The 26,187-nt window shown below is 41.1% G+C and overlaps 1 protein-coding gene across 16 annotated transcripts in view; it reads left to right on the plus strand.

Annotated features, from left to right (window-relative positions):
* The window catches only part of LOC128124850 (zinc finger protein 431-like), a 39,424-nt gene that overhangs the window by 7,524 nt on the left and 5,713 nt on the right, over positions 1 to 26,187 (plus strand). For 2 of the 16 annotated variants that reach the window (XR_008223008.1, XR_008223010.1), the window contains exons 3-6: positions 5,358 to 5,484; positions 5,790 to 5,885; positions 7,449 to 9,627; positions 18,081 to 18,237. Coding sequence is in view for 8 of the 16 variants with exons in the window: in XM_052761590.1 (XP_052617550.1) it covers positions 5,358 to 5,484; positions 5,790 to 5,885; positions 7,449 to 9,627; positions 18,081 to 18,102 (2,424 nt within the window). In the remaining 8 variants the exon portion in view is untranslated. Of the gene's footprint in view, positions 1 to 5,357; positions 5,485 to 5,789; positions 5,886 to 7,448; positions 9,628 to 18,080; positions 22,774 to 26,187 lie in introns of those variants that run through there. The other 14 variants (XM_052761588.1, XM_052761589.1, XR_008223006.1 and 11 more) reach the window with 13 other exon arrangements.

Here is a 26,187-nt window from a genome sequence, read left to right on the forward strand (position 1 = left end):
TCAGCTCAGTTACTGTTCTTTTGCAAAGGAGTTTTAGGTTGCTAGAGAAATGACTCAGCAGCTAAGAATGTTGACTGCTCTGGCAGAGGAACCAGGTTCGCTTCCTAGACAGCTCACAACTGTCTGAAACTCTGGTTCCGGGGCATCCAATGGCCTTTTCTGGCCTCAGCACACACAGGTACATAAGGCTGCATACATAAAATTAAAAAAAAATCATCTTTTAAAAAAATGGAATTTTAAGAACCTTTTATTGTTTGATTAATGGCATGTAGTCCTGTTCTTGCAATTTGTGATATTTTGAAATGTGGCTTTTCCGGATGGATTGATGAGTTTGAAAAATGAAGCTTTCTGTGTTGTTTTACTTTATCCTGTGCATGTCTGCCATTCCTCTATTGTCTGGGTCTCATCAGCATGATCCTTAGCCACATCGTGCCCCTTCCCCAGTCACTCATTGTCCAGTCTCAAAGCCCTGCCCTCTCCTCAGTGTGCGTTCCCTCCTCATGGAGAGACAAGGCACAGATCGACATAAGTTTCTCCTTTTGAGACAAGGTCTCAGTAACCCTTGCTGGGCCGGGACTTGCTCTGTAGCCCAGGCTGGCCTTGAATTTACAGAAATCCGACTACCTCTATCTCCCAAGCTCCTGGACTAACTTCTTTTAAAAGCGTTTTCCACAGAAAACTGAGTGAGCAAGAGACTTGCTTGTGTAGTAAGGGAAGCGGGAAAAACTAAGCTTCTCAGTTGAGTGGGAAATGCGTGTGTAATTGCCGTGGCTCCCTCCCCTGGAAGGTCTAAAATTAGCCACACCAAAAATACAAAGTGTAGATGTGCTTGAGTCCCAAGGAAGCTGAGGGAACACTGTTGGTGCCACTGTGGAGAGCATCAATAAGTCAAGCCAGTTTGGAAAACTGCAGACTTTGTGAACTGCATATTGTCTGACACCCAGCATTTCTTCTCTTTGGGGTAAATGCAGCAAGGTAGAGCTGTGCAGCTTCAGTAATTGTATTGATCATTGCCAAGCAGCTCACTGGAAGCAGAGTGTTGGTTTGTGGATAATTTAATTTATATGTCCATAAATATGTGGCTGAGATTGCTTAGTGGTGTCCATTTACTTATTTGGTCATTGTTCTTTCTCTTTCTTACTCCCAGTCGGCTGTGTTTCTTGATAGGGTCTTCCATAACCCAGACTAGCCTCAAACTCCCTGGGTAGTCAACACTTAATTGAACTCCTAATCCTCCTACCTCCACCTTCTAAGCTCTGGAATTGCAAGCATATACAGTCACATCTGGCTTCTTTTCTTTCTTTGTTTTTTGTTGCTGTTTGCTTATGTTTTGGTGTTTTTAAGGAACTTTGCTTCTGATTTTCCTTTATGTTTCAGGTATTTTTTTTCACTTATATTTTTATTGTTTACATTATTTTGCTGTTCATTTTTGTTCTTGTAGTTATGTTTTAGTTCCTTCTGAATTTTTTTTTTTTAAATCTTTTTTTGGTTTTTCGAGACAGGGTTTCTCTATGTAGCTTTGTGCCTTTCCTGGAACTCACACTGTAGACCAGGCTGGCCTCAAACTCACAAAGATCCGCCTGGCTCTGCCTCCCAAGTGCTGGGATTAAAGGCGTGCGCCACCACCGCCTGGCCTGAATTTTTTATATGTTAAATATTAATTTTTTTCCTTTTTGTTAAACTTTTTTTTTTAAAGAAAGGGTCCTAGTTGTCCAAGGTGGTCTCGAACTAGCTATGTAACTGAGTTCAGCCCTGAACTCTGTTTTGTTTTGTTTGAGTCAAGGTCTCCCCTTGCTTTTCGCAATTATTAAGACTTCAAAGTCCTAGCAAATTGGTTATCTGGTGCGACTCTGCTGCCTAGTTGCTCATGTTCATCGTCTCAGTATGTTGTCATATATTCTTAAAGTCCCATTTATGAAGGCTCTAGTCTCATGAATTGATTATCTATCCAAGGTAGATGTGAATTTTGGGGATGCATACATTCTGGGAGGCTTGTTTTGGTTTTGAGACAGGGTTTCTCTAATGTTGCCCTGGCTGTCCTGAAACTTATTATGTAGACCTGGCTGGCTTCAAACTCTCGGAGATCCACCTGCCAACTGCCTTAGCAGTGCTGAAATTAAAAGTGTGTGTCGCTAAGCCTGGCTGTGCAGGCATTCTCTCCACAGGAGGCAACAATTTTTAATAAATTGTTGAATACTCCAAGGGAAAGTTCTCAAAGTAATATAATCAATTGACATTTTCTCTATTAGACATTTCAATGGACTATTTCTGGAATTCTCCATTATAGTTACAGTTATACGTGTGACATGTCAATGTAAAGAATTTTAATACAAAATACTTTTTACATGGAAGCATGATGGGGGAGTGGCACTGCTTTGCTGTGTGCCAGTGTGGCTAGTGTCAGCCGGGAAGAAGATCTATCAAAAGTACTTGCAGTTCCAGAAGGAAATAGCCATGTGCCCACTTACACATGTGGGAGCCTGCAGGTTGTCAGTGGTGTGTTATTAAGATTTTCAGACATAAGTAAAAGTAGAATAAATTGTATCTCTAGCCGGGCGCAGGTGGCGCCCGCCTTTAATCCCAGCACTTGGGAGGCAGATCCAGGTGGATCTCTGTGAGTTCGAGGCCAGCCTGGTCTACAAAGCGAGTTCCAGGACAGTCACCAAAACTACACAGAGAAACCCTGTCTCGAACCCCCCCCCCAAAAAAAAAATTGTATCTCTAACCCCTTGTTTGAGTAATTATCAGCATAGGTCCCATCCTGTTTCATCCCCTTTTCCATTGCTAGGTTATTTGTAACCCAAATATCAGAGCCTATACTTTTCTCTGTGTGTTGGCCTTTATCTCTGAGATGGTAACCTTTTACATAGCCATAAATCCTTCTTAACATCATCTGTTCCTGGTCATGCTTCCATATGTAGAGTCTTCCTCTCAAGGTCCAGCCAGTGTCCACATATCCAGCCTAACTAAAAAGTATTTTAGTCTCTTTTAATCTTTTAATTTTTCTCCCCCATGTTAATCATTTTTTGAAGAACTTTGGGTTATCCTTTAGATTGTGACAAATTCTAGATTTGGCTAAGTTGCTTTTTGATGCTGTCATTTAACATGAACTTCTAGCCTTATATTTCTGGTAAGCTGGTATTTAAATCTGAACGTGTGAAGTCTAGTATGATGGTGACACATGGCACGTAGCTGTCATTGGCCAAGGGAGACTCAGAGTAACATTGTGGGCTGTGTAATTTGAAGAGTGTATCATGGGATTATTAAATTTTATATGTATGATGAATGTTTTGCTTGCATGTATGTGTACAGTGTGTGTGTGTGCCTGCTGCTTTTGGAGACTAGAAAAGAGCATCAGATCCTCTGGCACTGGAGTTATAGCTGGTTGTGAGCCTCCATGTAGGTGCTGGGAATTGAACCCAGGAACTCTGCAAGAGCAGCAAGTGTTCTAAACTGCTAAGTTACATCTCTAATTCCATTTACCCCCATCTTATATAGTGCAATATCTCATGCCCAGAGAATGTTCTTGTCTATTATTAAGACAGGTTTTCTCACACTAATTAAGTTGAAAATTAACAGTGACCATCACAAACTCTACTCAGGTAGACCAAGGATCCTGAGTTGACTTGTAGAACTGGTTTCAAGAGGTATTCATAGAAACTGAAGCCAAGGGCCATAGAGACACCTAAAACTTGTGGGAGCTTCGGAAGAGGGAGTCAAGTTTACATTTATTAGCAGTAGCTATATGTAAGAGTTGGTTTTTTTTTTTTAAATTACCTGTTCAAATGATGTAATCTGTGTCTATGGTTGGTGTATTAAAATATTTTTGTGTGTGGATTCTTTTCCTAGGTGGTATTAAGAGTTTTAGAAAGTGTAGCATGAATCTTAGAAGGTCTTATTAATAAAATCAAACCTGGAGCCAGGTATTGAGGTGAATGCTGGAAGATCAGAGAAGCAGAACAAGCCACAGCTACCTCACCTCACCTCACCGGTTCCTCAGCTGATCCTGTTTCCTCAGACTGGATGCCTCTGAGTCCTCATCCAGAATGAGTCTCAGTTGAACTGCTGCTCGAAAGCCTGAAAGCTTAACCAGCCAAATGCTTAACCAGCCTAGTTCCTGGTCTTCATACCTTATATACCTTTCTCTTTCTGCCATAACTCCCTGGGATTAAAGGCTCACTTCTTGGGATTAAAGGCGTGTGTCACCATGCCTGGCTGTTTCCAATGTGGCCTTGAACTCACAGAGATCTAGAGGGATTTCTGCCTCTGGAATGCTAGGATTAAAGGCGTGTGCTACCATTGCCTATCTTCTATGTTTAATATTGTGGCTGTCCTGTTCTCTGACCCCAGATAAGTTTATTAGCATGCACAATATTTTGGGGAACACAATACCACCACAAGGAAGTGCATTGTACAGGTGTACACAGAGAAAGAAGTGCCAATAAGATAAAATGCAGGTGTATTCCTTACTTTTCTCCTCACCTGGACAAAATACTTAATAGAAACACCTTGAGAAAATATTACACAGAGGCAGGAGGATAACTGCAGTGTTTGGCCATCCTGATTTACATAGCAAGTTCTGGGCCAGTGAGTTCAAAGCCAGTCAGGCCGCAGAATGAGGCTTTGTTTGAAGAGAGGAAGAGGAAGAAAGAGAATATGTTGATTTTTGTATTAGGGACCAGGTGCTGGGGGGCTTTGTTTTCATAGCTAATCAGTAAGCAGCCACAAATATAACTAAGAAGTCCCTATTGCAAAAAGGAAGTTCTTGTGGGGCGATTACTTCTGCTTCAGGGTACAGCTTCAAGAGGAAAAATTAAGGACAAGGACAATGACCAATCTTTGTACTTTCATCTTTGAAGGGAGTTGGGATAGTTTAGACGGGCACTCCTTGAGTAATAGGTGCTAGTATGCAGAGGTAAGTGGGTGACCCAAAGTCAAGGAGATAGACACAGAATGAAGTCAGAGATGCCAGGCTTTTATCTGCGATTTAGTTCCCAAGCAAGGAGCTAATACTTTTAGCAAAGTAGCTTTTAAATGCCTGTTTCATAATGTTGAATCCAGTGTATCCAGCATAACTGTAAGCTGAAATATTGTTGCTTAATCAATGTTGTGCTGTGTACTCTTTCTTAGAGTATTAAAAAGAATCCTTTTCTAACATACTTAAAAAAAATGTGATTGTGTGTGATGAATGGCAGGATTGATTGCTTTATAAGTGTTTTCTATCCCCCCCAAATTAATAGAAAGTAGATATTTTGTGGGAAATGCAGTGAAACGTCGTTAAAAACCTAACCTTATGTATAACTTTTCCATTTTCGAGTGATGAGTCATTCACTGTGAACTGTGGTTCATTATTACAGAGGTGGATGTCCTTTGAGGATGTGACCGTGAACTTCAGCCAGGAGGAGTGGCAGCAGCTGAACTCTGCCCAGAGACGCCTGTACCAGGACGTGATGCTGGAGATCTACAGCCACCTCTTGGCAGTGGGTGAGCACGACAGGCTTGGGGGTCCAGGATGGGCTCCATTGAGGATTTCCTTCCTTCCCTTTACAAAGCATGCTGGGGTATCAGAAGTCTCTCGCTCTCTCTCTCTCCCCTCCCCCCACGTCTCTGTATATGTATGTGTGCTTGCTTCATTTGCCCTGATGCTTCATTTCTTTTGTGTACCTACAAGTATTAATTATACAAAATAGAAAATGTTGACTTGGTTTTACTAATGATGCAGTGCAGAACTTCACTGGATCATCTCTGAGACAAGAAACTACCCAAAATCCAATCTTTCTGATTAACAGGGTATTCCATTCCCAGCCCCGGAGTCATCTTTAGAATGGAAAAAGGAAAGGAGGCACAGGCAGGAAAGGCTGAACTTCCAGGCCAACACTGTCAAGGTGAGCCACTCTTTCCCAGGTCGGGGTAGATTTCACGAGGCCATTGTCAGTTTGTCTCACCAAGTCCCCCGGGGTGGTCACCTTTAGATTGCTTTCTCCTTGGAGTTTTATGGTTAATTCTGCAATCCATTTATTATTGATGTGAGGCAATGTGAGACTTTCTGAAAGGTGAGTCTGTGGGACAAGCTTGTCTGACCATGGATATGAACGAACCTAAGTGGGCTAACTCCGCCATTTTCTAATAATGATGACCAATTACACTCTGATGTGTAAATGCACAAGAATTTTTATTTGCACATCTTGTTTATAAACATCTGACATTGGCCAAGTTGGTTAATATATTACCCAAGTAATAGAGAAAGAATTGGTTGCAATTTATATGTTCTAACAACTGACTTCTAAATTAGTATATTGTCTTTTGGGTTCTTATTATTGTTTTTTATTGTGTCTGTTTTTGCTTTTCCTGTTGATCTCTGAATTAACTGATTTTTCTTTCCTTTGCTGGTTCATCTTTTTCCTTTAGTTGTGGCGCCTTAGGCTTAGTGTTCTGTATGTTCCTCTTCTCATTCTGTGATAGGTTTGCCTGAAAGGCTCTGTTCATTCTGAATATGCAGTTCTCATTGTTGTATTATGATGAATTTCTTAATCCCTGACCTTTTAGTCTCTCTTGCCTTGTTTAGATATATGAGAACATTCCTGTAAGATGGTTCCCTTCCTTCATTTTGGGAGATCAGAAATTGGGATCATTCAAGTCAGAAAGTCTTTTTTGTCTGGTTAATCACATTTTCTCTTCTGGGCTTCTGAACTATTTTCTCTTGGTGCTATAATTTATTTTACTATTTTGGAATCCCTACCCATTTTCTTTTTGAATGCACAAGTTATTTTCTTAACCCCATTGGCATCAGTATAGTCCATCTCCTTCTTTTGTTGTTTATTTCTGTGGTATTTTATTTATTTTTTGGTTATTATTGTTATTTTTCAAGCAGGTCTCTATGTAGCCCTGGCTGTCCTGGGAACTCACTTTGTAGATCAGGCTGTCTTGTACTCACAGAGATCCACCTGCCTCTGCCGCCTGAGTGCTGGGATTAACAGCCTGTGCTGCCATGTCTGTGTCTTTCTTACTTAGGTTAAATTTTCCTAGTGTGAATTATGGATTCCACTTAAGACACGTGAACAATCAATGCTACTCATAGATTTTATTGCAACAAATGTTGCTATTTTGCTTTTTGATACATTTTGATGCAAACATGCAGTTTATTTCTATTATATAGGAGTCAGAAACTTTCTGATGTTCTTATCATGTTTATATATTTCCATCTTAAAAATACAGCTGACTAGTTTATATGCCTCATTATCTGATCCATTGTTGTCATAATTATATTATTGTCTGCTGTGTAGGTGACCCCCATTGTATACAGTTATTGATTAGCTTGTTTCTACTAATTGTTATCATCAGCATCATTAGACCTGATTTAGGCATTTATGTTCAGTCTCAATCCCTCTGTATGATTCATTTTTCATCTTAGTCACTCTGTTTATTCTTTCATCTGTTTCTGTTTTTAGAAAAATCAGGAATTGACACCTTACCACAGACAGTATCTGAGAAAGCTTCAGTTCATAGTGACATGGCAAGTGAAGTCATAAGAGATGGTTCATGGTGTTCCCCTTTACAAGAACTACAGCAGGATGCTGATACTGCTAAGAGAGATAAACAAAACCAGTTTCTACCCTTGCCTCCTGGTACTCTCCTCAAGAAAACTCTGAGTACAAGTAGTGGTCATAAATATCAAAATCCTGGGGAAATTATTCCTTTGAGATCCTACCTCATTTCTACACAAGAGAATTTTCCACGATATTGCTTACTTCCAAAATGTTTGGAGCTAAATCTAGGAGCAAATGGTCGGAATGAAAGCAGTGTCACAGAACAGCTTATTAACATTGTTGCATCCAGTCAGCTCCTGATACAAGGCTCTTGTAATGCTAACTGTGTGGTTACTCGTGGAGGAGAAGAATCATGCAGAAGTACTGAGAATGGAGATGTTCTCAGCCATAAACAACCACCGATACATGAAAACCATTCTCAGGAGAAAGCAGACCCAGGTTCTCAGTGTGGGGAGGTATTTTATGCCATATCTGTGCACAAACCTGAGATCACTCTCTCTCTGGACAGACCTATTGTTTCTTACAATGGTGGGAAGGCCTTCCTTTATGTGTCGGATTCATCAAATTATCCATTTCAGCTGAAGGTGGATCATCTAGGTCACACTGGAGGGGAGCTTTACAAATGCAGCAGTTGTGAGAAATCCTTTTGTACTGAGGCTGCACTCCAAGAGCATGAGCAAATTCACACAGAAGAGAAACCGTACGTGTGTACACTGTGTGGAAAAGCCTTCAGAGATAGGTCAGCTTTCTATGAACATGAATTGATTCACAAGAATCACACGCCTTTTATCTGTGACAAATGTGGGAAGGCCTTCTTACGTAAGTCAGAGTTGACATCCCATAAACAAAGTCACAATGGAGAGAAGCCTTACAAATGCAATGACTGTGGAAAATCCTTTAAGTTTCCATCTCAACTGAAGGTGCATCATCAAAGTCACACGGGTGAGAAGCCTTATGAATGCCGTGAGTGTGGAAAGTCATTCAGTAAAACAGCCAAACTCAAGGTGCATCAACGGATTCACACAGGGGAGAAACCTTATGTGTGTTCTCAGTGTGGAAAGGCCTTTAATCAGAAATCAATACTAGACAGGCATGAAAAACTTCACCCTGGGGAGAAGCCTTATAAATGCAGTGACTGTGGGAAGTCATTTAATTATCCATCCCAACTGAAGGTACATTGCCATAGTCACACAGGGGAGAAGCCTTATAAATGCCATGAGTGTGGGAAATCGTTTAATTTTCCATGTGAACTGAAGGTGCATTATCAGAATCACACGGGAGACAAGCCTTACAAGTGCCGTGAATGTTGGAAACTGTTCAGTAAAATGTCCCAACTGAAGGCACACTATCGAGTTCACACCGGAGAGAGACCTTATAAATGCAGCCATTGTGGAAAAGCCTTCTCTACTAAGGAACAAGTCCAAGAGCATGAGCGAATCCACACAGGAGAGAAACCCTTTGTGTGCACTGAATGTGGAAAAGCCTTCAGTAGCAGGTCATCTTTTCGTAAACATCAGTTAATTCACACTAAAGAGAAGCCTTTTGTCTCTCAGAAATGTGAGACAGGCCTCCAGGAGTCTGCTTTGATACCCCATCAGCAACTTCATATTGGTGAGAAACCTTACAAATGCCCTGACTGTGGGAAGTTGTTTAATTATCCATCCCAACTGAAATCCCATTATCAAATCCACACAGGAGAGAAGCCTTGTAAATGTCTTGATTGTGGGAAATCATTTAGTAAAACATCTCAACTGAAGGCACATTCTCGAATTCACACAGGAGAGAGGCCTTATGTGTGTTCTGTGTGTGGAAAGGCCTTCAAACAATTGTCAACATTGAGCAGACATGAAAAGATTCACCTGGTTGAGAAGCCTTACAAGTGCAATTTCTGTGGGAAATCATTTTGTTCTCCATCTGAACTGAAGGTGCATCTTCTCATTCATACAGGAGAGAGACCTTACAAATGCAGCAACTGTTGGAAAGCCTTTTGTACTAAGGTCCAACTCCAAGAGCATGAGCGAATTCACACAGGAGAGAGACCTTATGTGTGTACTCACTGTGGGAAAACCTTTAGAAGCAGGTCAGTTTTTTCTAAACATAAGTTGATTCACAGGAAGGAAACACCTTTTGTCTGTGAGAGATGTGGGAAAGTGTTCTTACAGAAGTCAGAGTTGACATCTCATCTACAAACTCACATTGAGGACAAGCCTTAGGAATGTCAAGGCTGGAATATGGTTTACTCAGATACACCAACTGAGGGTATACTGTCGAATTCACATGGTGAAGAAGCCTTCCAAATGTAGTATCTGTGGGAAAGTCTTGGCTTCTAAAGCCCAACTCCGACAGCATGAACAAATGAATTCACCCAGGAGAGAGACCCTGTTTGTGCTCTGAATGTGAAAAAATCTTCAGTAGCAGGTTAACTATATAGACATCACATGTCTCATACTAGGGTGAGACCTTTGTTTCTCACAATGTGGGTCAAATTTTGCGTCTCATGGAGGAACTCATATTGAAGAGAAGTTTTTGGAATGTCATGATTGGGAAATCATTCATTACCACATCACAGATCAGTCCCATCATTAGTTCATAGGTGGGGATGATCTATTTGTGTTCTAACAGAATTCAACATATATACTACATGACTCATACCAGTCAGTTTTTACAGGTGCAGTTTTACATAACAGGGTTTACTGAGAAATAAATTCCTAGCTTATTAGTGTATTCCAAAATGAAATTTATTTCTTTATCTAATTGAAGTTCATTTTATGTGTGATCTAATTGCACATCACCTTATTAATATTACAGAAAACAAATCTAGTTATGTATTGATTGTTTAGGCATAACAAACATTATGCATGAGGAAAGTTAGTCACAAATTAACTAATAATGATAAGCACACATATTTATATTTGACCTGTTAAAGATGAATTTCATTTCAGGTTGACATTGATTAATTTCAGAAATGTTTTTGTAGAATGTGATATAAGATACATTTTACCAAACTTAGAAAGTTTGTGGGAAATTAAGTCAGTGATATTCCCATTTGTTGTGGGAGTCTAGTAAAACCTTAAGTACCAGCCATGAGAATAGTAGGGTGATTTTATAAGTGGGCATGTGTATGGAATACACCCCCCCTACACACATACATATGTACACATGTGCCTGTATTTGGTCAGTGCCTGTACGGACTTGTATGTATTCCCACAATTTTGTGAGATTTTATAGAATTAACTGCATACTAGAAGAGGGTAGTTTATTATTAAAAAGTGCATTCATTTATTTTGTATATATTTATGTACACGTGCTGCTAGGTATATGTGGCTATCAGGAGATCAGTGAATCGGTGAGAATCAGTAATCTCACACCATGTGTATCCTAGGGATTGTACTTGGATTGTCAGGCTTGGTGACCATCACTGTTACCCATTGAGCCATCTTGCTTGTCCTGTAGCTATTTTTTTTTTTAATTTTTATTAACAGTCTCTATCTTGAGCTTGCACCATCAATAATTAATACTTTTTTATTATATGGATGTACTTTGAATAAATGAGTTCTAGGGCATTCACTATTGATGTTGCTTTTCTCTTTTGTGGTTAGCTCTGGTCTGTTCAGATTTTTCTTTCTATGTGTAGCATGTGTGGTGATATTGGAACCAACCATTCAGTCTATACTTCATATTTTTAAAAGTTATTTAAGTGTGAGTGCTGGTATTTGTGAACCATTTGCACATATGTAGAGGTCAGAGGACAACTTCCATGAGTCCGTTTTCTCCTACTTCTGGGTACAGAATCTGGTTTCTACCACTGCATTACATGGTTCAGGATAGCTGTTTTGTGAGCTTCCAGGAGATAGTCCCCTTTTTCCACCATCCATCCATCTTGTCAGAGGAGTGCTTTAAATACAGATGTGCACCACTGTATCTGGCTTTTTTAAAGTAGAGTTTGGGGATTGAATTTAGATTTTGATTTTGTTTTTTGAGACAGGGTTTCTCTGTGTAGCCCTGGCTGTCCCATAACTCACTTTGTAGACCAGGCTGGCCTCAAACTCACAGAGATCCGCCTGCCTTGTCTTCCAAGTGCTGAGATTAAAGTTGTGAGCTACCACTGCCCCACTTGAATTTAGGTTTTAAGGCTCGTATTTCAAATGCTTTCCTCCCTCACCCAGTCGGTTGTGGCACACGCCTTTAATCCCCAGCACTTGGGTGGCAGAGGCAGGCGGATCTCTGTGAGTTCTAGGCCAGCCTGGTCTATGAAGTGAATTCCAGGATAGCCAGAACTATTACACACAGAAACCCTGTCTGGGGGGGGGGAATGCTTTCCTCCACTGAGCCATCTTCCCTTCATGTATGTTCGTACAGGATATATACCAGGAGTCAACAGATCATGGCTACTGAACTCATATGGTATATGAACTTTTTTTTTTTTTCATCTAAGTGACTTTTCCTTTATTGCAGCATATTTCCTTCTTTTTTTTATTACTAAGAAATTTTCTATTTATTTTACATACCAACCACAGATCCCCCTCTCTTCCTCCCGCTCCCCAGCCTTCCCCTCTAATCCATCCCCCCATTCCCACCCTCTCCAAGGCAAGGTCTCCCATGAGGAGTCAGCAGAGCCTGGTACATTCATTTGAGGCAGGTCCAAGCCCCTCCTTCCTGCACCAAGACTGCACAAGGTGTCCTACCATGAGCCCTGGGCTCCAAAAAGCCCACTCATGCACCAGGGATGGATCCTGATCCCACCGCCTGGGGGCCCCCTAACCAGTTCAAGTTAAACTTTAACTGTCTCGCCTATCCAAAGGGCCTAGTCCAGTCCCATGGGGGGTCCACAGTTCATGCGTTTCCACTAGTTTGGCTGGCCATCTCTGTACATTTTCCCATCATGATCTTGTTTTCCTGTCATGATCTCGATGTCCCTTGCTCATAGAATCCCTCCTCTCATCGATTGGACTCCTGGAGCTTGGCCTGGCACCTGGCCATGGATCTCTGCATCTGCTTCCATCAGTTATTGGATGAAGGCTCTATGATGACAGGGTATTCACTAATCTGATTACTGGAGTAGGCCAGTTCAGGCAGCCTCTCAACTATTGCTGGTAGTCTAAGGTGGGGTTATCCTTATGGATTTGTGGGAACTTCCCTAGCACCCTGTTTCTCCCTATTCCCATGATGTCTTCTTCGTTTATCATGGTATTTCTTTCCTTGGTCTCCAATTCTGTCCCTGTTCCAGCTCGAACCTCCCATTCCCCTATGTTTTCATCCCCCATCCCTTGCCCTCCATTACCCCTCCTCACCCCCAGTTTGCTCATGTAGATCTCATCTATTTCTCCTTCACTGGGCGATCTATGCATCCTTCTTAGGGTCCTCCTTGTTCACCAGCTTCTCTGTAGCTGTGGGTTATAGTCTGGTTATCCTTTGCTTTACATCTAGTATCCAATTAAGAGTGAGTACATACTCCGGGCGGTGGTGGCCCAAGCCTTTAATCCCAGCACTCGGGAGGCAGAGGCAGGCGGATCTCTGGGAGTTCGAGGCCAGCCTGGTCTATGGAGGAAAGGCGCAAAGCTACACAGAGAAACGCTGTCTCAAAAAAAAAAAAAAAAAAAAAAGTGAATACATACAATGTTTGTCCTTCTGAGTCTCGGTTATGTCACTCAGGATATTTTCTAGTTCCATCCATTTGCTTGCAAATTTCATGATATCATTGTTTTTTACTGCTGAGTGGTACTCCATTGTATATATGTGCCACATTTTCTTTATCCATTGAGGGGCATCTAGGTTGTTTCCAGGTTCTGGCTATTATGAATAATGCTGCTATGAACATAATTGAGAATATGTCCTTGTGGTATGATTGAGCATTCCTTGGGTGTATGCCCAAGAGGATCTTGAGGTAGATTGATTCCCAGTTTTCTGAGAAATCACCATACTGATTACCAAAATTGCTGTACAAGTTTGCACTCCTACCAACAGTGGAGGAGTGTTTCCCTTGCTCTGCATCCTCGCCAACATAAGCTATCTTCAGTGTTTTTGATCTTCGTCATTCTGACAGGTGTAAGATGGTATCTCAGGGTCATTTTGATTTGCATTTCCCTGATGACTAAGGATGTTGAGCACTTTTTTAAATGTCTTTCAGCTATTTGAGATTCTTCTATTGAGAATTCTCTGTTTAACTCTGTAGCCTATTGTTTAATTGGTTTGTTTGGTATTTTAATGTCTAGTTTGTTGAGTTCTTTATATATTTTGGAGATCAGCCCTCTGTCAGATATGGGGTTGGTCAAGATCTTTTCCTATTCTATAGGCTGTTCTTTTGTCTTGTTTTATTGACGGTGTTGTTTGCCCTACAAAAGCTTGTCAGTTTCAAGAGGTCCCATTTATTAATTGTTGCTCTTAGTGTCTATGCTACTGGTGTTATATTTAGGAAGTAGTCTCCTGTGCCAATGCATTCAAGACTACTTCCTACTTTCTCTTCTATCAAGTTCAGTATAACTGGATTTATGTTGAGGTCTTTGATCCACTTAGACTTGAGATTTGTGCATGGCAACAGATATGGATCTGTTTGCAATTTTCTACATGTTGACATCCAGTTATGCCAGCACCATTTGTTGAAGATGCTTTCTTTTTTCCTTTGTACAGTTTCAGCTTCTTTGTCAAAAATCAAGTGCTCATAGGTGTGCGGATTAATGTTAGGGTCTTCAATTCTATTCCTTTGGTCCACATGTCGGTTTTTATGCCAATACCAAGCTGTTTTTATTACTGTAGCTCTATAGTAGAGCTTGAAGTCAGGGATGGTGATGCCTCCAGAGGTTGCTTTATTGTACAGGATTTTTTTAGCTATCCTGGGTTTTTTGTTTTTCCAAATGAATTTGAGTTTTGTTTTTTCAAGGTCTATGAAGAATTGTGTTGGGATTTTGATGGGGATTGCATTGAATCTGTAGATTGCTTTTGGTAAGATTGCCATTTTTACTATGTTAACCCTACCTATCCATGAGCATGGGAGATCTTTCTATTTTCTGATATCTTCTTCAATTTCTTTAGAGACTTAAAGTTCTTATCATACAGGTCCTTCACTTGTTAAGTTAGTGTTACCCCAAGGTATTTTATATTATTTGTGGCTGTTGTAAAGGGTGATGTTTCTCTAATTTCTTTCTCAGCTCATTTATTATTTGTATATAGGAGGGCTACTGATTTTTTTGAGTTAATCTTATATCCTGCCACATTACTAAAGGAGTTTATCAGCTGTAGGAGTTCTCTAATAGAATTTTTGGGGTCACTAATGTATACTAACATATTGTCTGTAAATAGTGAGAGTTTGATTTCTTCCTTTCCAGTTTCTATCCTTTTGATGTCCTTTTGTTGTCTTATTGCTCTAGCTAGAACTTCAAGTGCTATATTGAATAAATATGGGGAGAATGGACATTCTTGTCTTGTTCCTGATTTTAGTGGAATTGCTTTGAGTTTCTCTCCATTTAATTTGATGTTGGCTGTCAGCTTGCTGTAAATTGCCTTTATTATCTTTAGGTATGTTCCTTGTATTCCTGATCTCTGTAGAACCTTTATCATGAAGGGATGTTGGATTTTGCCAAAGGCTTTTTCAGCATCTAATGAGATGATCATGTGTTTTTTTCCCTTTCATTTTGTCTATATGGGGTATTACATTGACAGATTTTCTTATGTTGAACCATCCTTGCATCCCTGGGATGAAGCCTACTTGGTCATGGTAGATAATTTTTTTGATGTGTTTTTGGATTCCGTTAGCCAGTAATTTATTGAGTATTTTTGCATCTGTAATTCTATTTCTTTGTTGCATCTTTGTGTTTTGTAATTATGAAGGTAATTGTAGCCTCATAAAAAGAGTTTGGTAATGTTCCTTCTGTTTTTATTGTGTGGATCAATTTGAAGAGTATTGGTATTAGCTCTTCCTTGAAAATCTGATAGAATTCTGAGCTAAAACCATCTGGTCCTGGGCCTTTTTTGGTTGGGAGACTTTTAATGACTGTTTCTCTTTCCTTAGGGATCATTGGTCTGTTTAATTAGTTTATCTGGTCTTGATTTAACTTTGGTATATGGTACCTATCCGGAAAATAGTCCATTTCTTTCAGATTTTCCAATTTTGTGGAGTAAAGGTTTTTGAAGTATGACCTGATGATTCTCTGGATTTCCTCATTGTCTGTTGTTTTGTCTCCCTTTTCATTTCTGATTTTGTTAATTTGGATGCTCTCTTTCTCTGCCTTTTGGTTAATTTGGATAAGGGCTTTTCTATCTTGTTGATTTTCTCAAAGAACCAACTCTTTGTTTCATTGATTCTTTGTATTCTCTTTGTTTCTATTTTATTGATTTCAGCTCTCAATATGATTATTTCCTGGCATCTGTTCCTACTGGGTAACTTTGCTTCTTGTTCTAGAGCTTTTAGGTGTGCTGTTAAGTCACTAGTGTGAGATTTCTCCATCTTATTTATGTGGGCATTTAGTGTTATGAATTTTCCTCTTAGCACTGCTTTCATAGTGTTCCATAAGTTTGGGTATGTTGTATTTTCATTTTCATTGAATTCTAGGAGGTCTTTAATTTCTTTCTTTATTTCTTCCTTGACCCATTGTTGCTTCAGTTGGACATTATTGAGTTTCCATGTGATTGTAGGATTTCTGTAATTTTTGTTGTTGTTGAAATCTAACTTTAAGGCATGGTGGTTTGACAAAATACAGGAGGTTATTCCAATTTTTTGTATTTGATTTGCTTTGTGACCAAGCATGTGGTCAATTTTAGAGAAGTTTCTATGGGGTGCTGAGAGGAAGGTATATTCTTTTGTGTTAGGGTAGAATGTTCTGTAGATATTATTAAGTCCATTTGACTCATAATCTCTGTTAGTTCCCTTATTTCTCTGTTAAGTTTCTGTCTGGCAGACCTGTCCATTGGTGAGAGTGGGGTGTTAAAAATCTCCCACTACTAGTGTGTGAAGTTTGATGTGTGATTTAGGTAAGATTTAAACATTACTAAACATTAGTAATGTTTCTTTTACAAATGTGGGTGCTCTTGTATTGGGGGCATAAATGCTCAGAATTGAGACTTCATCCTATTGGATTTTTCCTGTGATAAATATGTAATGTCCTTCCCAATCTCTTTCGATTGATTTTAGTTTGAAGTCTATTTTATTAGATATTAGGATAGCTACACCAGCTTGCTTCTAAAGTTCATTTGATTGGAAAGTCTTTTCCCAGCCTTTTACTCTAAGGTAGTGTCTGTCTTTAAAGTTGAGGTGTGTTTCTTGTATGCAACAGAAGGATGGATCCTGTTTTCGTATTCATTCTGTCAGCCTGTGTCTTTTTATAGGCCAATTGAAACCATTGATATTAATGGATATTAATGACCAGTGATTGTTAATTCCTGTTTTTTTAGGTGGCAGTGTTGTGTGTTTTCCTTCTTTGGAATTTGTTGGTGTGTGATTGTCTATTGCCTGTGTTTTCATGGATGTATCTAACTTCCTTAGGTTGGATTTTTTCTTCTAGTGCTTTCTGTAGGGCTGGATTTGTGGATAGGTATTGTTTAAATCTGGTTTTATCATGGAATATTTTGTTTACTCCATCTATGTTGATTGAGAATTTTGCTGGGTATAATAGTCTAGGTTGGCATCCATGGTCTCTTAGTGTCTGCATAATGTCTGTTCAGGACCTTCTGGCTTTCATAGTCTCCATTAAGAAGTCAGGTGTTATTCTGATGGGTCTTCCTTTATATGTTACTTGGCGTTTTTCCTTTGCAGCTCTTAATATTTTTTCTTATTTCTATATGTTTGATGATTATGTGGTGAGGGGACTTTTTCTTTGTAGCCAGTCTGTTTGATGTTCTGTAACCTTCTTGTATCTTCATAGGCATTTCCTTCTTTAGGTTAGAAAAGTTTCCTTCTTTGTTTTTGTTGAATATATTTTCTGTGCCTTTGAGTTGTATCCCTCTTTCTTGTATCCCTGTTATTCTCAGGTTTGGTCTTTTCATGGTGTTCCAAATTTCCTGGATGTTTTGTGTTATGACTTTGTTGGCTTTAGTGTTTTCTTTGACTGATGAATTTATTTCCTCTATTGTATCTTCAGTGCCAGAGATTTTTTCTTCTATCTCTTGCATTCTGTTGGATATGCTTGCATTTGAGTTCCTGTATGTTTACTCAGATTTTCCATTTCCAGAATTCCCTCAGTTTGTGTCTTCTTTATTGCCTCTATTTCGGTTTTCAAAATTTGAACTGTTTCCTTCACCTGTTTGATTGCTTTTTCTTTTTCTTTTTCTTTTTTTTTTGCTTTCTTTAATGAACTTACTGATTTCTTCCAATTTTTTGTTTGTTTTTTCCTCGATTTCTTTGAGGGAATTTTTCATTTCCTCTTTAAACACCTCTATCATCTTCTTAAAGTCATTTTTAAGGTCAATTTCTTCTGCATTTTCTTCGTTGGGCTGTTCAGGTTTTACTGATGTAGAACCATGAGGTTCTAATGGTGCCATATTGGTATTTATGTTGTTGACTGTATTTTTGCACTGGAATCTACCCATTTCTCTTCCACTCAGTGCAAGCCATGTCTGTGTCTGAGGGTGCCTCTCCTGGTCCTATGGAGCACTTGGTCGAGTCGGTGCTGATGGACTCTGTGTCTCAGGGAGCAGCTCTTAGTCCAGTCGGCGCTGGTGGGCTCTGTCTCAGGGAGCAGCTATTCCCAATTGGTGCAGGGTGAGTTTATCTTGGGTGGTCACTGGTGCCACTGGGGATGGTTGGCTTGGCAAGGGAACAGCGGAAGAGGCAGCTGTCAGGTCCCTGGGGCTCCTATGGCTGGGGGGAGGGGCTAGAGACCTGGTCTGCCCAGTCTGGAGATGGGGCCTTACCTGTTCCCAATTGGTGCAGGGTGGGCTTTTGGCCGTGAACTTTTTTTAAAAGTAAAGTTTGGAGGCTTGAGAAATGGCTCAGTTTGTGTTTCCAACATACAGGTTAAAAAGCTGAGCAAAGTGATGTGCGCCTGTAATCTCAGTGTTTGGAGTGGGCTGGGGAACCGGAGACAGTAGACTCCACAGAGCTTGTTATCACCCAGCCTAGTGAAATTGGTTGTTGCAGGTTCAGTGAGAAACTTCATCTCAAAAACTAGGGCGTTGATCTGGAGAAATGGCTCAGCAGGTAGGTGTGCTTGCTGTTCTTCAGAGGTTGAGTTCAGTTCCTAGCCCCAATGTCAGGTTGCTCACAACCACCTAAAACTTCAGTTCCAGGGTATGTGATGTCCTCTTCTGGTCTTCACAAGCAAAAACACATGTAGCATACATTCCACATAGAAACACACGTGTGTACATAAATAATAAAAGTAAATCTTTAAAAAATAGGTTGTTTTAGCCTACTGGCTATGGGTGGGATAGGACCTCTGTTGGTCTTTTCTGTGTCAAACACACAGATTGCAAGTCCAGTGCCACTTTGAGATCTTTGGCAGCAGTTAACTCTGCAGCTCACACACGATTGAGCCTGTATGATAATGAGTATTCAGAGACGGGTAATGTCTGGGGGGCACTCACCAACCTAAGCCAGAGCACCTGTGTGGCCTGGGCAGGCATCTCCATGATGGGTAAGGTGACCTGCTGACGTCCCACGCAACCTAAGTCAGAAGCTCATTTTTTAGTAAAAGGGGGACCTATAGGACCCTGGCCCCCATTTTGGGTAAGTGTTGCCTTGCTGGCTGACCTTGACCTTGATATCTTCCCTATGCTAGTTCCTTGCCGGGTTCTACCCTCCTGAATGCTTAAGGGAAGTTCCTTGTCTGTGTATCCTGCATAATGGGCGTTAACAGCTTAGATGCAAGATTGTAAAACATTGGTAGCGAACTTCTATCCTCCAGGGTTCTCCCATTATGCTGTAAGCCTGTATTTAAGACCTCTTCCCTCCTTTAATAAACAGCATTTGGTATTAAAAAAAGAAAAAAAATAGGTTGTAGTAGAATGAATAAGGAAGACACCATTGTTGGCCTGTAGCCTCCATGTCCATGTGTACACATGAACACATACACACAACCACACAGGAAAAAAATAAAAATAAAAACGATTTTGTTTGATATAGTTACATTCGTTTGAATATATAAGTTTAAAAAAAGTGTTTTGTGGTGGTTTCAGGGAACACTGAGAGAGGTCAGGGGACAGGCCTCATCTAATCAAGAGTTCACAGTGGAAATGCACAGACCATGGGTTTCCAAGATTGCAGAGTCCTTGTTTTTCTGTCTCCAGCTAGCATCTAGGGTGTGCACCTGACTTCAGGTTCAGGCAGGTGCTTGTTTCTTATATGGCCTCCCCAAACACCAGAGGGCAATCTTTCTCTTCTAGAAAGCTACATCTTCCTGGTGGTCCTGACCTCTTCCTGCACACTTTCTTCAGGGTATGGTACTGTAACTCCTTTATTCTTTTCCCCCAAACCCACCGTCTTCTCTCCCTTTTGGTCTCTTGCTTTCATTTCTTCCTTTTTTTTCCCAGCAGGAATCCAGTCATTCGCTTCTTTTGTGTGTTTAGTCATAGACTGAAGAATCTGGAGGGTAAATGGGACCTTAGCTTTGGAATTGATGGGTCTGAGGGACAAACAGGATTTTGGGGGCTTGTTCATAGCTTTGTGAAAATGTCTCTTAGCTTTACTGTCAAGAGGTGAGCCACTTGTTTAGTGTAAGGCCCTGAAGTCACGCTGAGAGGTCATGAATGTAACTGAGTTTCCCGGGGAACAGCTCCTATTATAATTGTGAAGAAAAGCCAAGACTTGAATCCTGCTGTTTGTGGTTACTCTCAGCTCACGCGCTCTGCTTCCTATTCCCCTACAGCCTTCTGTTATGTGCAGTGAACTGCAGAGGGTCCAGCCTTCTGCAGATCAGAGAGACTGGGAGGGAGATGCAGAGTTGGTGGGGAAAACACACAGACATCTTTTCTGAGGGGTAAAATCTGCTTCTACTTCTTTTTCAGACACTCTTTCTTTCTCCATACCAAGTCCGTCATAAGAAGAGGGTTTTTCCTATAATCAAAAGTTACATAGTTGCTACATAATCACCTTAAAAACATTTTTTCTGGAACAGGTCAACCCCATTACATTTCTTAACCGCAACCTTACACATTTTCTTACAAACCCACACTCAGTTAAACATTCTTCTTTTAGACTTCTCACAGATCAGGAGCCTTTCAGCTTGTTTACATAGGCACTAGTTTTTGTAATTGCCAGAAAAATAGGTTACTTGTTTCATTTTTTTATATTTTAGCGTTCTGTCCAATTATCTTAACTAACCAGCTAATTCTTTGTTTTTCAATTACATGAAGTCAGTTATTTTAACCTGTTTTAGCTATGACACACACAGAAACCCATGAACACATTTCCCAACATCAAAAAGAACTTGAGTTAGCCTGACTTCTGGGACTTCCTTAATCATGAACCTAAGCCATAGTATATATGACTCCTCAAATGAAGCTCATAAGTCCTAGCTATATGATACTTCCTTGTTCCTATTTTCTCTCCTCTGCAGTCCCTGCTTTATCATGGGTGGGGGCAACACTATCCTACCTTTGCCTATATTAATTTTTCCACTAAATTAACTTCTATCATAATCCCTTACTACATTTGTTTAAAACCCTTAATAATCAAAATTCTATTTAGGCTAACACTATTGTATAAAATCATTACTCCAGCTAAACAGTACATCTTAAGAGGAAATCATCTTCATAATAATCCACAGGTAAAAATGCCCAGCAGAGGGAATATTTTCATGAGATAATCACACTACGTTAAAGGCAATGGGGATCCCCCCATACCCATTCACACCATGCCAGATAACGGAGAAAAATGGCAGTGGTAAACAAGCAAAGGCACAGCAGTAGCAAGAAACATGGAGCTGAAGCCCTCAGGACCTTGCCTATCAGAGGTTTACCCATCAAAGCCTTGCATTCTGGTGAGCAGAATTCCTGGAGCTCAGTTCCCGCCTGCTGATCCTCAGATGTGGCCACCGCCAGTGAACACCATGATAGAGAATGTCATCTGATGTGATCTAAAAACACTTCATGGCTCCCATGCCCCCCAAACCTACCTGGCACACCCTTTGATAGTGCTAAGAATTAAGCACAATGCAGTAATGGCGTGGTCTCAGCCCCAGGAGAATATTGGGAAACTATCCTCAGTTGTTAAATGGGGTGCAGACAAACACGCCTCCAAGAAAGCCCTGGTGGGGCATCCTAAAGAAGCAGAGAGAATTGGGAGCATGAGGCATTCAGATGACACCCTGGCTGGGATCTCCAGTGTTGATATGAAAAAACCACATCTCTCACCTTAAAGGGAATAGGAGATAGTTTGTTTATTCTAGAGCCAAATTTGAGTGACTGTGGCCTGGCAGCACAGGTTTAGGTTACACCAAATTCCTTGTTCCACTGGAAACAAGCTTCATGAAGTTTTATAGTTTTACAGAGCAAAGAAAGTCATTATCAAGGCACTTTTAAAATATGTTGATGGGTATATCAGAAAGGTGATCACAGCAAGATGGAGGAGGCTCTCCTATAGGTCTCAGATGCTATTTGATGACATTCTTAGCTTTTCAGCTGGTGAAAGCTAGTGATCTGCTAAATTAATAGGCTCCAAAGGTTTTTATTAGCCACAAGATGTTAGTTCTGACAAAGGTGAGCAATGAATGGCTATTCAGGAGCCAATGCTAGCCTGAGATGGGACTGCAGTGATGGCTCATCAGTTAAGAACACTGGCTGTGCTTTTTCAGAGGACCAGGTTCAACGTCCAGCACTCATGTGACAGCTCATGGGCATTTATAATTGCAATTCCAAGGGGTCTGACACCCTCTTCTGGCTGTTGCATGTACATGGGGCCTGGACATGCATTCAGGCAAAACAATCATAAAATAATAAATTTGAAAACAAACTTCTCCAAGATAAGGTGATTAGCCTACGGACCTGCAGTACTGCAGCTTCTCCACATCACTACAGTTCTAATTGGTCCTTGCAGACACTGCTTCTTTCCCGGAATTACACCAAGGATCATTTCCTGTTGAGCCTTGGATGCCCCTTCCCTTTACCACTTGATAGCCTTGCTGTGTTTACTCTGCTGACCTCTTCCCATAACCTTGAGATAGTACTTTCATTTCTCATTAGACTCTTACAGGTCTCTCCTCAGACTGCTGTAACAACCTTTTGCCCACTCCTCCTTTATCAAGCAGGTCTTCAACCCTTCCTTTGAAATTCATCTCACTCATTTACACTTAACAGAGAAGTTTTTAGTTTTTTTCTCTGCTTGTAAGAGTCCCCCCCACCCCAGGTCTGTTCTTAATTCACCCCAGGAATCATGCTCTAAAATCCTTACCCAATCATATTAATTAATGGCAAGGCTTTGATAACATCAAAGAGGTTCTCTGTGTATATGCAAGGGGTATGTAGTAAAGAAACTGCCAACATGATCACTCCATTATTATCAGGGACAAAGAGGAGCAGACTGACAGTTGCCAGGGCTATGGGGAGCAGAGAAGGTAGCGAATTGGTGGAAGAGTCTTGCCAGTTCTGAGGGGTTTTGTTGCAGCAGGAGGGGGTTAGCTGGAGCAGCCTGGGAATTAGTGTGGAGCTCTCATCTGCTGGAAGCCTGTTATTAGAGAACTAGATGTCCTCTCTGGAGATTGGGGGAGGGACTGTAGGAGCAGGTAAGAAAGTAATGGCTTTTTCCAGCAAACAGAAACCCACTTCACAAGGTTTTTGAGAAGTGCTGAGCATTTACCAGGCCAAAGTCCTGCCTGAGCTGAGCTCAAATTGTCATTTTGGGGGATTGGGACTTGTAATGGCCACAGACATGTGAGGAAAAGATGTCATAGGTGTAGGGGTGGTGGGTATCTTGCATGTTACTCCAGAAATCCACACTGTGTAGCTTGTTCCCATTGGACAATTTTTTACCTGGAGTGGACATCAGTTTCCAGTGTGGCTCTCCCCAGCAAGTGGTATGCTGTTACCCCATTTGCTAGGTGACTGCTTTATCCTTTTCAAGGACCATACGCCTACCTAGAAAACCTCATTAGCATGGTAAGATGAGGAACCTATGCTTGAAGATGCAGTTCAAAGGCAGTTTGACAACTGAGATTTCACTTCTTATAATCCTAAAGGGCTCAGTCGAGCCTGCTACATCCAGTCTTCTAATTGGCCTTGCATACACAACAACAGGGAAAGTCAGAATGAGAGGATGGCCCTGGAACACTGGATGCCATTCTCCTGTGGTGGCTGCCTTGGCCCTGTGCCCAGCGTCTTCCGCTTTGGTCACTCTAAACTCTCAGACACCAGCTGTGTTGCTTCTCTAGTGAGTAGCTTTGACATCTGTATGGGGATGATCTTGAATTTCTAATCTTCTTGCCTTCACCTCTCAAGTGCTGGAAATATATGTGTACCTTATCATACCTGGTTTATATGGTGCTGGGATGGATGGAATGAAGAACTTCATATGTGCTAGGTTGGCACTCTACCAACTGAGTTATTTCCCCAGCTCTAACTTGGACTTTGCTAATCTTGTGTCCTGATCAGTAAGTGGGGCTTCTATCTGGGTAAACTTTGAGGGTATGTAGGGCAAGGACTGTGTAGGTCAAGGTGTGTCACCAGCTCAGCATTGTTCTAAGACAAGGGCAGGTTCTCACATCTTCAGCACCTGGCATGGCAGGATCCCAGACCACTTGGACTCATTCTGGGTGGCCTTCCCCAGCTACCACATAGCCCCTAGTATCTTCTACAGCTCAGTGGTCTCCCTCTGCTGCTGTCTGTTCTGTATCATAACTGTTGCCAATCAGGTTAACAGTTTTCTGAGAAGGGCAGGCTTTAATACCCATTCATTTTCACGGCCCATATTCTTTAAAAAAAATATGTATGAGTGTTTTATCTGTGTTATATAAGTGTACCACATGCATGCAGTGCTTGTAGAGGCCAGAAGAGAGTACCAGACCCCTGTGGAACTGGAGTTACAGATGGTTGTGAGCTGCTTTATGGGTGCTAGGAACTGAACCTGGGTCTTCTGAAAGAGCAGTCAGTGCTCTTAACCATGGAAAGGTGAGTATAGACTAATGTTCTTCCCAAATGAACTGCTACTCATCCTTTGTGAGCCATCATGTCTGTTCCTTATATGGGTAGGTAGTGTTCTCCAAGTCCTCGATTTTGGCTTCTTGTGGTCTCTGGGATCTTTGTTGTCACACTTCTGATCACCACAAAGGCCTGATGTGGCCCTTGCCACCTAAAAGTCCTTTGAGAACAGGACTGTGCTGACTCACTTCTGGGTCTCCTGCATCACTGTTTTAGTTAGAGTTTCTATTGCTGTGAAGAGACACCATGACCACAGCAACTCTTACAAAGGAAAACATTTAACTGAGTTTGCAGCTTACAGTTTAGAGGTTCAGTCCATTCTCATCATGGTGGGAGCATGGTGGTGTGCAGGGAGACATGGTGCTGGCTACATCTTGATCAGAAGGCAACAGGAAGTCGACTGAGACATTGGATGGTATCTTGAGCATAGATCTCAAAGCCTACCTCCACAGTGACACATTTCCTCCAATAAGATCACACCTACTCCAACAAAGCCACACCTCCTACTAGTGCCACTCCCTAAGAGATTATGGGGGCCAATTACATTCAAAATACTATAATCACCCAGAACAGGGTTTATGTTGTATAGCATTATCCTTTGAGCATAACAGCTGTCAACATCATCAGAACAGATCGGCTTGTTGACTAATGATGTTCCCCTATACAAAGAAGAGGTACACAGGCAAGGTGACACATGCTTTTAATCCCAGCGCTTGGGAGGCAGAGGCATGAAGATCTCTGATAGTCTACATAGTTCCAGACCAAGGATACATAGTGAGATTGTCTCAAGACAAAACAAAAAACAAGAAGAGGGGTGAGGGGAAGGTCATTGGACCTTTATCTGAGATTCCAGCTAGTCTGTCCCACACTTCCTGTCAAATTGTGTGTAATTCTTCCCTGATTGCATGTAGCTAGTGTGGGAAGTTAACTGAAGGGAAGAGACCATCTGTGCAGCTATGGAGAACTTGTCAACACTGCTGGGGTGAGATTCCCTATGGTCAGATACTTTGGATCACCCCCACTCCTCAAAGTGCCCCTCCTCAGCTACTGAGCCCTCAGCTTCTCAGTGTGCAAATGGCTGTTGTTGGACTGCCCAGCCTATGTTCAACTCATTCTAGTAAGTCTCAATAATAATAATAATAATAATAATAATAATAATAATAATAATAATCTCTTTTATTCTGCTAGTTCTGTTCCCTTGAGAACCCTAATAGAAAAGACAGACAAGATAGGTCATTAGGTCATTTCAGGCAGGGCTAAAGATCTATAAATAAAAAGGGTAATAGAGTGGAGGCTTAATAGGAGGCTTTGTTTGTTTGTTTGTTTATTTGTTTGTTTTGTTTTTGGCTAGAGTGGGCAGTAGGAGGTAGCATTTGACCAGGAACCTGGAGGGTGGAGAGGACATGGGAGGTGATCCTGACTGAGGGAACAAGTGTGAAAGGCTCTGCAGTGGGAAGGGAGAGTATTGGAATGGTGATCAAGGTTAAATCTCTTTCTGGATCAGGCTGAGGGAGTGGGGCAGTGATAGTTTGACTCCTGTTTAAAATGCTACTCTAAAGCAACAGTTTCAAACCAGGAAAGA

The sequence above is a fragment of the Peromyscus californicus genome, unplaced genomic scaffold (assembly GCF_007827085.1).
Source record: "Peromyscus californicus insignis strain IS unplaced genomic scaffold, ASM782708v3 Scaffold_4__1_contigs__length_199733344, whole genome shotgun sequence".
Classification (NCBI taxonomy): domain Eukaryota; kingdom Metazoa; phylum Chordata; class Mammalia; order Rodentia; family Cricetidae; genus Peromyscus; species Peromyscus californicus.